The sequence below is a fragment of the Artibeus jamaicensis genome, unplaced genomic scaffold (genome assembly GCF_021234435.1).
Source record: "Artibeus jamaicensis isolate MK-2021 breed Jamaican fruit bat unplaced genomic scaffold, CSHL_Jam_final contig_76, whole genome shotgun sequence".
In the NCBI taxonomy this organism is placed as follows: domain Eukaryota; kingdom Metazoa; phylum Chordata; class Mammalia; order Chiroptera; family Phyllostomidae; genus Artibeus; species Artibeus jamaicensis.
Window position 1 is genome coordinate 20,304,500 of NW_026521954.1, and position 13,731 is coordinate 20,318,230.

A 13,731-nucleotide genomic window follows, 5' to 3' on the forward strand; every position below is an offset into this window, starting at 1 on the left:
GTGAGACATTCTCCTTAAAAATGGGACTCAGCATGAAGGATGGTCAAACCAACCCCAAATTTCTCCTGTATGAAACGTGCAGTGTGCAGCTGAGATATAGGGGTGTTGGTAAGAGACTCAGTTCTAAGAGGTCTTAACACAAGGAGAATGTTTTTCCTTTTTCTTCTTTCTTTCCTTTTTACTGTATCTGCACAAGATGACGGGTGTTAGCTGCACCTCTTGCGGTCATCATTTTGCCACATATGGAAATGAAACCATTATGCTGTGTGCCTTACCCTTATACAGTGATGTACGCCAATTGTTTCTCAATGAAACTGGGAAAAAATATGCTGTGTCATGACATAGTTTAAATGTTCATTACAAAATTATGTAGCCTACTATTTATGGCTTCAAGATAGCTAATTTGGTGTTGGGGAATAATTCATGTATGTTTGAATGCTATGAAGTTGAGACAATACACGAAAATGCATGAGAAGCTACAATGTAAAAATAAACTATTAATATAGTAGCAGAAGTTTGAAACTAAGGAGGTTGTAGGAAACCAGATAATGATAACCCAATTAACCACTGCCTCCTAATTATTTCTGAAGACAACTGACTTGACTGAATTCTCACCTCCTATGGTGGCATATTGACAATTTCTTCTGGTCCTGACAGGTCTGTGTTTACTGGAGAATTTAGGTCAGATCTGGTGGTGCTGATGATTTTAGTGGATTCCCTTTCTGAGATTACAATATGTTCTAACATGCGTCAGAATCACCAGGAACCCTGTGAAAACACAGTTCTCTGGGCCCTGACCCGGAGTTCCTGCTTTAGCTGGTCTCAGTGGGACCCCAAAATTTGCATTTATAGCAAGTTCTCCAGTGATGTTGATGCTGCTGGTTCCGGGGCGACACTCGGAGAACCGTGTCTCCAAGACACGAAGAAGTACATAGGAAATTTCAAAATTTTAAATTAAATGGAACTTTTAAGAGAAAATGAATATATACCTGTGTGTTTAGGAGTTTATTGCATGTGTAGATTTATATACATAAAGTGAAGCTTCTGATTGTTTCTGTGTCTGGCGTCACATACTAACGACTAGAAATGTGTTTCTATTGGGTCTGGAGGGTGGGCTTCAGATGGCGGAGCTGAATAGTTCCTTTGGGAAGCTCTACAAGCTGAAATCAAGGGCTGAGGGGAGACCTGGGAGTCTGTGCCAGGGAGGGTGGGGATGTACTAACAGTGGACAGAAAACACACACTGAGGTTCGAGATAAAGGCTCCAAATCAAAACCACGTGCACAGAAACTGTGAAGCGCGCCCCCTACAGTCAGCTTTACGTAGGGGCTCCTGGGAAGCCAGCAGAGATGCATTCATTAATTAGGAAGGTGAACCACGTGGAATCACCAAAATACGGACAAATGTCAGCAATTACATGTGGTTCAACCAAATATACATTTACAGAGGGTGAATGAAGCTCCTGGTTGCATGGTGTCGGGCAGGACATGCGCACTCTACACAGCGTGTGGGGGCGTGTGCGCACGTGCACTGTGTGAGCCTGGGTGTCGCACGTCAACCTCACCTGGGACACTGGTCATTGGGCGTCACGTTCCCCGCCAGGCTCAGCTCTGGGACCAGCGTGGGCTCCCCAGGCCTCCTCCTGCCCCGGGCTGCTCTCTCCCGCACCTGCTGCTCCAGCACCGCCCGGCTGGCCGGCTCCGGAGGGATGGGCTTCACCGGACCCTCGCCAGGAAATGGCTCCTCCAGGTCCTCATCTGGATGTTCCTCGGCGGCGTGTTTCTTTTTCTTTTTCTTGGCCCTCTGTTGGGTAAGAGGCAACCTTATATCAAACGGAAATGCTGTCACTTCATTGAAGAGCACAGTCTTCAGAATCAGACCGGGATGCACACCCAGCTCCACCGCAGCCGGCTGACCGCGCTCAGACAGCTTCCTGAGCCACCCGACCTCCCCGTGCCTCCGCTTTCTCAGCTACAAAATGAGGCAACTTCATTCGTAACTCCTAGGAAACTCCTTCCAGGGCTGATGAAGTGAGGTAATGCCCGCAAAGCACTTTTCACAGTGCCTGGCCCTTAAAAACACAAGCTCTTCATTTGATCATGAACTTAGGTTCTCGAGCCAAGGACACATCTTAAAAAAACCAAAGGAAGGCTGTGAGCACAGCTGGCATTGCAGGTCACCCTTGTCTAGTCCTTACTGGACCCTAGATGCAGTTTTGTAGGCCATGTGCACAAAGCGATGTCGTTTCTGAGGGAGGCCAGGAAGCCTCAGTGCCCCACACTCAGTAACTCATGTAAAACGCTCCAGCAATTCCTTGTTTCTTCACTCAGACAGCCACAGGGTGATAGCACAGAGCTATCTACGGAAAAAGATTGGCTCTCCTTTCAGCTAGCTCCGTGGCTTTTCACAGAAGTACATTTCTTAGCCAGTCTACCCACTCATTCTCTTGTCCCTTAGCCAGGGGGCAGGGAGGGAGACAGAGCAGAAGAGCAGAGCCGGCAGGGGACCCCGTCTGCTTGCCCGGTTTCCCTCCTTCTGTCGCACTGGGTGCCCTCCAGGCACCCACCCCCACGGTCAGCCCAGTTCAGGGCTACGCCACTGTGTGCAAACCTGGGCTTTCTTCCAGGCTTTCCACTGCTCATAGGCAGTTCTGTACTCCTCCATCTTCTGCTCGTGCTCCTCGGAGAGTTCTTCCAACAATTCACTTACTTCAGCTTGAATTTCTGCTTCATATGCTTCTTCGTCAGCTTTCTGGTCCACTTTCTCCCTTTAAAATAATTTATGGTACCTCGGTTACTTCTTGAAGTTAAGTAATGAGTAATAACAACAGCAAATGCCTGTCCTGGGTTTGCTTTTCAGCAGGTCCTTTGCTAAAAACTCTGTACGTGTTAGCTCTCAACCCACGATGCAGAGACTTATCTGCCTTTTATACATGAGGAGACTGAGGCTCAGAGATGCTAACTGACTTACCGGAGAACTCCACCACTAAGTGACAATGCCACTCTGAGTTAAACGACCCAAGTTGCGTACTGACACAGTGCCCGTAAATTCTCCACCCACAGTGGTAGGAATTTCACTGTGGTCGTTTTACTCTTCAGGTCTCTGAGGACCCACTCCACCATGTTGCTACCAGTCCCTAAAACCACTTTTTGACTTTGGACTGACCATTTGAGTTTTTCTTTGATGAACCTGCTGACACCTCACCAGGACCTCGGCTCGACACAAAGCCATGTTTCCCGAGATGTGCTCTGTCAGAACAACAGTTCTGTGAGATGCCCTACAAAAAAGGTGCCGGGGCCAAGTCAACCTGAGGTGACACAAGCGGGAGAGGTCCCTTGCTCATCTTTGCAGAGCCCTTTATATGTTCACGGGCAGTGTGACTCTCTGCGGGGGGGCAGGGGGGGATGCCTCTCAACACATCGCACCCAGCACATCCCCCCAGCACTCGGAGCTGCTGCCACTCATCGCCTGTGCTTGTCTCCTCACGTGGTCAGGTCGGGTCGGAGAGGTCTGGCCTCTGCAAGTCCCTCATCCGTTTGAGACAAACTTAGTCAAGAGCCCAGAGCTGACAAATGTTTGCTCTGCACACGTGTGGCCTGGTGGTTTACCATTTGGCAGTCCCCTCGAGGCACAGAGGCTTACAGATTGCTAGGGTTCTCTCTCCGAAATCACTTTGGAAGCACGGTGGTGCCTGACATTTATAAACATTGGGGAAATCAGCCTCAGAAATTTAGTTCCATCTCTGATACGCAAGAAAGCATTCGTTTTGCTCCTTGTTATCCAGAAACATGAATAAGCTGGCAGGAATTCTGATACTTGTCCAGGAAAAAAAAATCACGCCGTATCTTGAGGGGGCTAGATGAACCAAGAATGTGAAGGAAGGGCACTCCGGGCAAATTTAGGGAACGGCACTCACTAGGGGAAAGGGTCTCGAGTGTGACAGGAAGAAAGTCTGCAGCCTGGACGTGACCCTGAAGAGTAAACTTCCTATACATTTCTCTTTATCCTAAGCTTGGAAGGAAGGAAGGAAAAGAAAAGCAATCGTAAATATTTATATTTTGGTTTGAAGTTGGCGGTAGCCTGGGACATGGAATTTACAAGTGGGAATACTGGAATTTCTGGGCAGCATCCACGGTTTCTGGGGGAGAAAGCATTTGAATTTGTTTTCCGTCAACTAACATTAAATCAGCAGACAGGAAGTGCCAGGTGCTCTGTTGGGAACCACGTATCTAATGGCGACAAGGTCCCTGACCTCACACAGCACAGACTTACATTTGTCCTGGACACCGTAGCGAGTTTTCTCAGCCTTATGATGATCACAACCCCCCAAATCACAATCTGCAGCTCTCTCTGGCTAGAGCATGGCCGTTTTCAAAGCAAAGCATCTTCTACTTGCCCACACTTCTTGATGTTGGCGCACAGCACCACAGGTACTCAGAAGAAACAACCAGGAAGGGACCAACACTGACAGAAACATACTTGAGTTGGTACCAGAACACGGTTTTGCTGAGATCACGATGCTCTTAATCACGTGTCCATGCCTTGTGACGGAGGCATAATTAGGATAAATGCTATGAAAGTGCTCTTTCTCCACACTGTGCCCAGCTTAATTCTAAGCGGCTCAGAGATGGATGTGAAAGGTAAAGCTGTAAGGATTGTAGGAGGCAATAGATAGTGTAGACAGTGTAGACTATGTATACAATGTGGGGGGAGCTTCCACAGCAGGTACAAAATCACCAGTCATAAAAGAAAAGAGCACTATATTCTTTTTAAAATGGAGAATTTCTACTCATCAAAAAGCAGCAACATGAGAGTACAAAGACAAGTTCAGATGGGAGAAGCCACTGCATGCAGCCCACACCATCTGCCTAGGTCCCGTGGACAGAGTATGTGCCAAACTCCTGCACATTATGGAAAAGATACAAACACTCCAGTTCAAAAAGCGACACAAGCCTTGAACAGACACTTCATAAGAGAGGAAATGAAGACGACCAGTCCACATATGGGGAATAAAAATTAGGAGATGCCACCCGCAGACTGGCACCACGTTCATGTTTGACAAGACCGGGTGATGCGGGCGACACGGGCCTACGTCTCCCCGGTCAGAGTGCACACCGGCTCGGCCACCCTGGAAAGACATTAGGATGCAGCGTGCCAACCTCTGGCAAAGCGCCTCCCTGGAGACGCAGCCATTTCACTTCCAGGTATCCTTCTGGAAAACGTGGGCACGTACACCCTGAAAGACAGGCGCACCAAAATGTCTACAGAAGTGCTGTGTGTAACAGTTGGAAAATGGAATCTACTCAAATGTCCACCAACAGTAAAAATGGATGCATTTTCTAATATTTATGTAAGGAAGCATTATAGAGCAAATAAACTACAGCTCTGCTCCATAAAGTAGATGAATCTCACATACTATTAAAGAAAAAACAGGAGTGTGTATTCACTAAGGAATACACAATATACTTCTATTTACAGGAAAGCCAAAGAGTGTATGTTTCTGGGGGTTATACATGGATGACAAATGTATAAATAAAAGCCAGGAAATGCTGATCGTAAAAGTCCAGGAAACGGTCACTTCCCTGGTGAGGGGGTGTCGTTGGGGTAGGAACATGGGGGCTGCCAGGTACTGGGAAGGCTCTATTTCTTAACCTGGGAAGTGGCTTCATAGGCATTCATTTGTAAGTATTTTTTGTAATTATTTTTTAAACTATCTTATGTTTTATACATTTTTCTCTATGCACGATATAACCCAATAAAATAATGTTTGAAAAAAGCCTACTTTCTCAAAACAAGTTTCAAGGGTGTATTCGTAAACCTCTGGAACTCTCGAAGGGACTTCATTTCTTTCCAAACTTTGATGATGGTCTTAAGCAATGTTCGATCTTTTTCTTGTTCAGCGTCACGGAGTTTTCTTGTTTGCCTAGAAGATATGATACATGGGTGTATATATAAATATTCAAAAGTTATTTAGGTGTGTTTGCCCATTTAAAAAAATGAAGAGTGCTACAGTGATTGTATAATTAATTTAAGAGCTACAATATTTCTTAAGCACTAGGAAACCGGAAATATGAATGCAAATTTGAAGACAATAGGAGGCTGCTCTATTTTGAGAGATTATTTGAATTTGTTTTCATTAGGTGAATCTGACTTCAACTTAGCTAAATTACCTTTAAGAATCATTGTTAATACAAAGTACCCCTAAATGGCCACCATCGACACTACAAAAATAAAGGGCCAGTAAACGCAGTTCTCACGGACTAAATTATTGTAAACATAGCAGGGTATGTTGCTGTCCCAGTTAACAACACGTACATTCAAGGCTTTCCTTTCGGCAGACAAAGCATGTTACCTACTGCATGCCTTGGTGAGTTTTCAGAGCTCCCTGGAATAACAGTATTTTCGGCCTCACTGGAAGAGGCGTTGTTGGAAAATGCTTCCATTTTCATTTCCATTATTTAAGGTGTTTGACAATTATCTAATGCCTTACTTTAAGCCCTCTCTGTGAATGATAGCCCAATCCAGAACTCAAACGTACTCTATTATGTCATTCATTCATTAACTAGACAATTTATTTTTTCTTGGGCAAGTACCAGGTGTCATGCCAGGGGATTTGAAAGCATCTAGGAGACAGCACACGTCTCTGTCCTCAGGGACTTAGCTCAGGAGACAGACAAGCAACTACTACATACAATGTGAGATTTGCCTAAGAGAGAGTCTTAGGCAACTGGGGGGAGTGCTTCATGAACGAGCCCCTCCTGAACTCCAGGAGGAAGGCCTGAGTCTGGGGGTGGGACTTGTGATGACTGAGTGTCGGGATACATGGAGAAGCACAGAGGGCTCCGTGTCTAATCATTCGACTGGTGGCTGTGGAAAAGGAACAGGGCGGAAGATGACAGCTTATCAGCGGGTGGGGGGGTGGCCAAGATTCAGGACTCTCTGAAGACCTTAGAAAAGCAGGAAAGTGGTGAACTAGAATAAGAAGCATTCCCCTTGAGGAGCAGTAGAGCATGTGGTTAGACGTTGGAACCAGACCACCCAGGTTTAAATCCTGGTTCTGTCATTTACTAACTGGGACGTGCCTCTTCTGCCCACATGGGCTGCACATACAGTGTACCTAGGACAGATGAGCTTCATCTCAGGTGTCCTGTAGGTTTCTGTGCCACACAGCCAGTATCCTCCTGCACCTGGAATTTTAAATCCGACCTTGTTTTATCCATATCGATCCATGCAGATCTAATCCAGTCATCTCAACCAGGGTACAGATGTTCAGCATAAGACTCCAGCAGATGTGTTCATCACTATGGGGTTATTTCTACTTTCTGGTTTTGTAAATGGTGCACAGGGCTCCTTGGATTGCATATGTCTGGAGCGGAAATGCTGGGCTCTAGCTGATGGGCATTTCAACACACTTCTTGTCTATGGCCAGGCTGTTCCCTGCAGTGGTGGCTGAAGCAACATTTGTTTATTTACACCAGCAGAGTGTATGAATTACAATACCCTATATCCCCAATTCTTTTGCTGGCTTTCAGATTTGGCGTTAACATGACGGATATATCTCATTGCTTCTTTTGGCTCAATGTCATATGTATTCAGTGCATTCAGAAAAACTCTGGGAAAAAGAAAGCTCTCAACAAGTACACATCAAACAGGAAAAAAAAAAGCATACGTTATGATTCCAGACTTGACTCACCGAATTTCCGATTTATACTCATTGATGGCTTTTGGGGTTATATCAACAGACTTTTGAGTTTTTGCTGGATCAAGGCCTGTCTGAACAGCATTTCTTAGAGCTTGGAGCTTAAAACGACATGGACACAAGTTTTGAGTTAGTCACTCTCCTTCCTGTTGCAAGTAAAGTGCCCTCCAGTGAAGTGACCCACCCACAGAATGACCCAGAGGACCCATCCTGGGAGTGGACAGCCAAGTGTCCACCTGTCCCCAGGCTTTCACCAAAATGATCTCTGACGAAGAGCTATTCCTTCTATTTTTGAAGAAAAAAGAGGAATACTAAAGAACATTGCATGTCTGTCCTTGTTCCGTGGCCCATATAATCAAGCTGGTTATGGGAAATGTCACTTTTATGTGCGTGTCCCAGGAACAAGGTTTCTTTCAAGGCTAAAAGTGGATCTCTCTGGGTGCTGGACACACAGTGGTACTCTTGTGATGTGAAGAGATCATGAAATAATAGACTCATAAAAGGAGGTATGATGGAGTTATCTCCTTTTGGAGGCAGTCAGTTGAAAGTCAGGGAATAAGGCTAAAGTTACCTATCATCAAAATTACCCATGAAAATTCGACAGGATAATACTACTTTGGAAACCAGTACAAAACAGACAGCGATTTCTTTGAGCATCAGTGGAAACAACTGACCTGTGTTGAGGTACCACGTTATGGGAGATTACATATAAAAGTGAGAAAGTCTCCAAGGACAGAGAGATTCTTAAGCCTTGGACAGTCTCAGCCTGTGAGATTCCACAAGCAAGGCACAGCCAAGAATCTTGCATCCAATACCCACTTCTGACAGGTGAGACTACTGTGCTATTTGCACAAATCTTTTTCTTTAAGCCCAGTGTGTGCCACTGAATTTGCACATGTTCAAGCACATGTGACAGCATATCTCACATCCTAGAAGGAAAGACCACATAAAAGAGGCGCTGGAGGTGTTTCTGTAGTTTGGGTTCATCAGAAGAACCAGCCCCACCAATAAGAAGCATGGAAGAGTGTACCTTATCAGAAAGAAATTTTGCCTTGTTCCTCTGGCGTCTTGCAAGGTACTGGTCATATAATTGGGCCAGCTTGGCTGCCAAAACATGCTCTCGACTGAAACAGGGATGATGAGTGAAGATTAACCCTGAAATATCAATGTCCAGTTGGAAATTCCCAGGAGGGTCTCCAGATCCAATCAAATGTTGACTTCTGTGCACATATCTGACCGCCTGCCAAAGAGAGCAGAGTGTATGGGAACACAGTTACAGCACTTAGTAGGTAGTGAAATACAGAGCAATGGGAAGACAGTCGGATGCAAAATACCTCCTACAAGGTCAAGCCAGGAGAATGATGCTCCGTCTCCTACTTCCTGGAGGTTTTAGGGCCTGCTCTTTCCTGACTACTTGAAAGGTAAAATGAAAGACAAGAGAAAGGAAACCCTTGTCATCTTGTTTCCAGAGTCTTTTGGATTTTTCTCTCTCCCAGCTCAGTCCTACTCTTTGTCCTGTAGACTATACTGTTTCTTGGGTTTTGTGGCTGGTGAGCTTGACATTCTTTTAATGGGAGAAGCATGGATTCTGGTCCAGACTGTTCATTACTGGGATCACAGTTATACTCTTCAGGTACAAAGTGACAATGGAAGAGGGAGATGGGGCAGCTGAGTGTGTGGAAAACAGGAATGGAAGTTTCCACTGGGACCTTCCTGGGTGGTGGGAGTAGAGCATGTCAGACAAATCTCTCTGTTTTTATTCCATAAACCCTTTGAGATATGCCACGTCGATCAGTACTGCTTTTGTGGTCATCTGGTTTTGAGGTTGGGAGGGACCTCAGGTGGAGGGACCTTTCTGATTTTGGGTCTTTGTTTTTCGGTGGATATGGACTGTGATCGGGTCTGTGGGCTTTGAGGCACATCACTCAATCCTCCCTTTTTGCAGAATGGAGCTTTTGGAAGCTACTTATGTTATCCGGAAAATGATATTATAGGATTATATGACATAAATGTATTATTTATAAGTTACGAGGGGTAAATGGAAGTTGTACAAACTCTAGTGAGAACTGAAGCATCTAGCCTTCAGAAACTGTGGGTCATGTTCACTAATCTCTTTGTTTAATCCCTTTCCATGGCATCTTGGAAAGATACTGGGTGGGGCCAGAAGCCTTGGATTCTAGCCTTGGCTCCAATTCAAACTTGCTCTGGAGCCTAGGTCAGGTCACCACACAGCCCTGATTCTCTGTTTCTTCTTCAGCAGAAATGGGCGGCTGAGGACAAGTATTCTGTTAGCACTTTATAGATCACCAGGCATCATCTCCTTACTCACACGGGCCACCTCATTTGTCCGACAGAGACAGATGGTTGTCTGCAGAGCAGCAGGCCTGACTTCAAGCAGCCATCGAGTCAGAGAGGACTGAGATCTGGTCCTTGTCACACAAGGTGGGAAGGATAAGGCCTGGGATCTGCAGAGGGAGGCTGGGATCTCAGAAGAGGGGACCCCAGGACCCCAGAATCTTATGATCATAAGATTCTCACATTGGCCCCTATCAGACTAAGACCAGAGAAGAGAGATCCAGATTGTGTGTGTGTGTGTATGTTCATATATGTACATATGTACAGAAATGTACTCATACTGGTTAAACAGTGTGATCTGCTTTTCAGTTATTATTAGTCTTCAAAATAGCACTGGTATTCGCATTTACAGCAAAGCATATACATGTGGGTCTTTATTTACCAGTAAATGTGTCATGACTTGTGTTGTTGGCTGATTTGTACTGGTAAGAATATTTGATTTTCAAAAAATTATGGCTCAAACAGAAGAACAAATCAAAGCCCCAGAGCCAATACTTCTAAGCAACCAAGAGATAGCCAGCCTATCAGACACACAGTTCAAAACACCGGTGGTCAGGATGGTCACAGAACTGGTTGATTTTAGTCACAAATTAGAGGAACATATGAAGGCTACACTAAGTGACATGAAGGAAAATGCACAGGGAACCAATAGGGATGGGAAGAAAACTGGGACTCACATCAATGGTGTAGACCAGAAGGAAGAAAGAAACAACCAAACAGAAAAGAATGAAGAAATAAGAATTGAAAAAAATGAGGAGAGGCTTAGGAACCTCTAGGACATCTCTAAATGTTCCAACATCCAAATTACAGGGGTACCAGAAGGAGAAGAGGAACAGCGACAAGAGGAAAACTTAGTTGAACAAATAATAAAGGAGAACTTCCCCAATCTGGCAAAGGAAATAGACTCCCAGGAAGTCCAGGAAGCTCAGAGAGTACCAAAGAAGGTGGACCCAAGGAGGAACACACCAAGCCACATCATAATTACATTACCCAAGATTAAAATGAAGGAGAGAATTCTAGAAGCAGCAAGAGATAAGGAGATAGTCACCTACAAAGGAGTTCTCATTCAAAAGAGACCTTATGGGCAAGAAGGGGCTAGAAAGAAATATTCCAAATAATGAAATGCAAGGACCTACATCCAAGATTGATCTATCCAGCAAAGCTTTCATTTAGAATGGAAGGACAGATAAAGAGCTTCTCAGATAAGGTCAAGTTCAAGGAGTTCTTCATCACCAAGTCTTATCATATGAAATGTTAAAGGGACTTATCTAAGAAAAAGAAGATAAAAAAGATGAACAGTGAAAGAACTCAAGAACCAGTGAAAAAACAGCAAACTCACAGTTATTAACAGCCACACCTAAAACAAAAGTAAACTAAGCAGACAGCTAGATCAGGAGTGGAACCACAGAAATGGAGATCACATGGAGGGTTAGCAAAAGGGCAGTGGGAGGAGGAGAGAGGGGGGAAAAGGTACAGAGAATAAGTAGCATAGACAGTGGGGAGAAAATAGACAGGGGGAGGGCAAGAGTAGTGTGGGAAATATAGAAGCTAAAGAACTTATAAGTATGATACATGGACATGAACTAAAGGTGGGGAATGTAGGCAGGAGGGGGTGTGCAGGGTGGAGGGGAGTGAAGGGGGAAAATGGGACAACTGTAATGGCATAATCAATAAAATACATTACAAAAAAGAACATATGAGTTTATTTATTTTTAGCTATTTAATTTCATACTTTGCCTTCCCTTTAGATTAGTAGACTATTAATGTTAATTAGAACTTATGATTTTCTGTAAGACTTCAACAGAGTGTAGTATATCTTGCATTAATTTTAACTAAACAAGTTTTTTTCCTGTAAAATAGCACTGAGTCTGTCTTTAATGAGAAGATTGGCAGATTATTTGTTTAAAGAAAAGTCCTGTAAACTGGGATGTGTGTACAAACATGGAGGCTTGAACAGGAAAGGACTGACTGTGTCTCAGTCCCCTCCGAAATATGCTGAATTGAATCTCCATTTGGATTTATGGGACAGAAAGACCAGCTGACATGGATAACATTCTACCAACATTTTGTACATTATGGAAGCCGTGGTTCTGCTCATTAAAATCCTTCCACTTCAGATGGCAACAGGAAGGCCCGTTTTTCTCTTTTATTCTAGTAAATGTATCCAATTGTAACCTGCATTCATGTTAGAAGTCTTTAATCTGCCTGTGGTCACTATGTATCTTACGATCATGCAGATTATGGGGATTACTTAAAAAATCCCTGCCTCACAAACAGAAAACCAAGCAGCATCCCTCCCACATTGCTTGAGCTTGCTGGGTCTTGCCCTGACTTTCCTTTCACCCTGGGGCAAGGCAGTCACTCAGGGTGTGGCTCTCAGGTTCCACCTTGTACTCTTTTTGCTGAGTAAAGACTGTTGGCAGCATCATTTTAATTACTTGAAATGTTACCTGGGGAACTTTTATCTTGTGTCTCCTCCTCCAAATTTGCACTAGCCTGTGTTCAGATAATTATTGGTGGTCTCTGACTTAAAATCAGCTCCACCAAGTGAAAATAGCTTCCAGGATTCTTGGCAGTCACTGGGTAAGACTGCTTCAAGGACCCCAACTTTTCTTATGGGGGAGAAAGACCCTGTGGTGTTCTTGTTATATCTGTTTATGTACATGGATTGAGAACTGTCATGAAAACAGTACCTACAATTTCTCCCAAGAGTGAATATCATTTATAGGGCATATTATTTTAATTTTGAAATCAATCTAATTCTTCAGTCTTTCAGTGGGAACTGGAAAAACCACAGCTATTGGGGTGGTCCATTTGAATCATCGGTTGATGCTCTCAGCTTGTGCAGAGATGCATGCCAATGGAGAAAAAAATTAAAGTTGTACAGAAAAAGAATAATCGTTGGTGGGATTCAAATATAAGTTTTCATATTTTCCCTGGAAAAACAGTAGCAACGGGGTCTGAATCCAGCCCAGAGCCTGCAGTACATTCTACAGCCATTGATTGTTCTGGCTTTTCCTGGGAACCTTTCTCAAGGTCCATCTCCTGGCCACGTCTCTGGGGCATGAGGGAGAGGTGGGCGTGTGTCCAGCTTACAACTGACCAGTTTGTCCTTGGTATCAATAATGTGAACCCGGGGCAAAGGGGAAATAAGATGCTTTTCCTCTGGAGTTGCTAAGCCTAGGGTATGAAGGGTCATGCCTCCTACCACTGGAGAATTCTGGTCTCCCTGCAATAGAAGAGAATGAAACCCGTCGAGTTCAAGGAGACCCAGAGAAAAGAGAGATGGATGGAGACCTGCTAGCACTGAGTCCCTGGTCCCAGTACCCCGTCTCTGGCTCCTAAAGGCCCTCCTTCAATTCAGTGATTCACCCCCAGGCCCCCACATTTGTAACCAGATTTGAAAAGAGTAGGCTCCTATACATATACCCCCAGAAATGCCAGACTGACCCCTGACCGCAGTACCTTTAACACTTGACATTTCAGTCTCCCACACCACAGACAAAACCTCTCTGTGGCCATGTTTGTGTCCCTGACCCTGTATTTCCAGGATTTGGCACAACTAAGGGCATAGTTGTGCTGAGTAGACTTCAGGTAAAGGCAGAAAGAATACAATGGGAAGGAGGGAAAGGAGGAGGAAGGGAAGGAAGGAGGGAGGGAGGGAGGGAGGGAGGTTGT

The 13,731-nt window shown here is 44.7% G+C and overlaps 1 protein-coding gene and 1 long non-coding RNA gene across 5 annotated transcripts in view; one reads left to right on the forward strand and one right to left on the reverse strand.

The window, feature by feature from the left end:
- The window catches only part of CC2D2A (coiled-coil and C2 domain containing 2A), an 87,872-nt gene that overhangs the window by 44,332 nt on the left and 29,809 nt on the right, over positions 1 to 13,731 (reverse strand). For all 4 annotated transcript variants that reach the window (XM_053672259.1, XM_053672260.1, XM_053672261.1 and 1 more), the window contains 5 exons: positions 8,729 to 8,938; positions 7,693 to 7,799; positions 5,782 to 5,922; positions 2,610 to 2,766; positions 1,564 to 1,802 (listed from right to left, as the gene is read on the reverse strand). In XM_053672259.1, the coding sequence (XP_053528234.1) occupies positions 1,564 to 1,802; positions 2,610 to 2,766; positions 5,782 to 5,922; positions 7,693 to 7,799; positions 8,729 to 8,938 (854 nt within the window). The remainder of the gene's footprint in view (positions 1 to 1,563; positions 1,803 to 2,609; positions 2,767 to 5,781; positions 5,923 to 7,692; positions 7,800 to 8,728; positions 8,939 to 13,731) is intronic.
- The window catches only part of LOC128628437 (uncharacterized), a 48,232-nt gene that overhangs the window by 28,046 nt on the left and 6,455 nt on the right, over positions 1 to 13,731 (forward strand). The window lies entirely within an intron of this gene.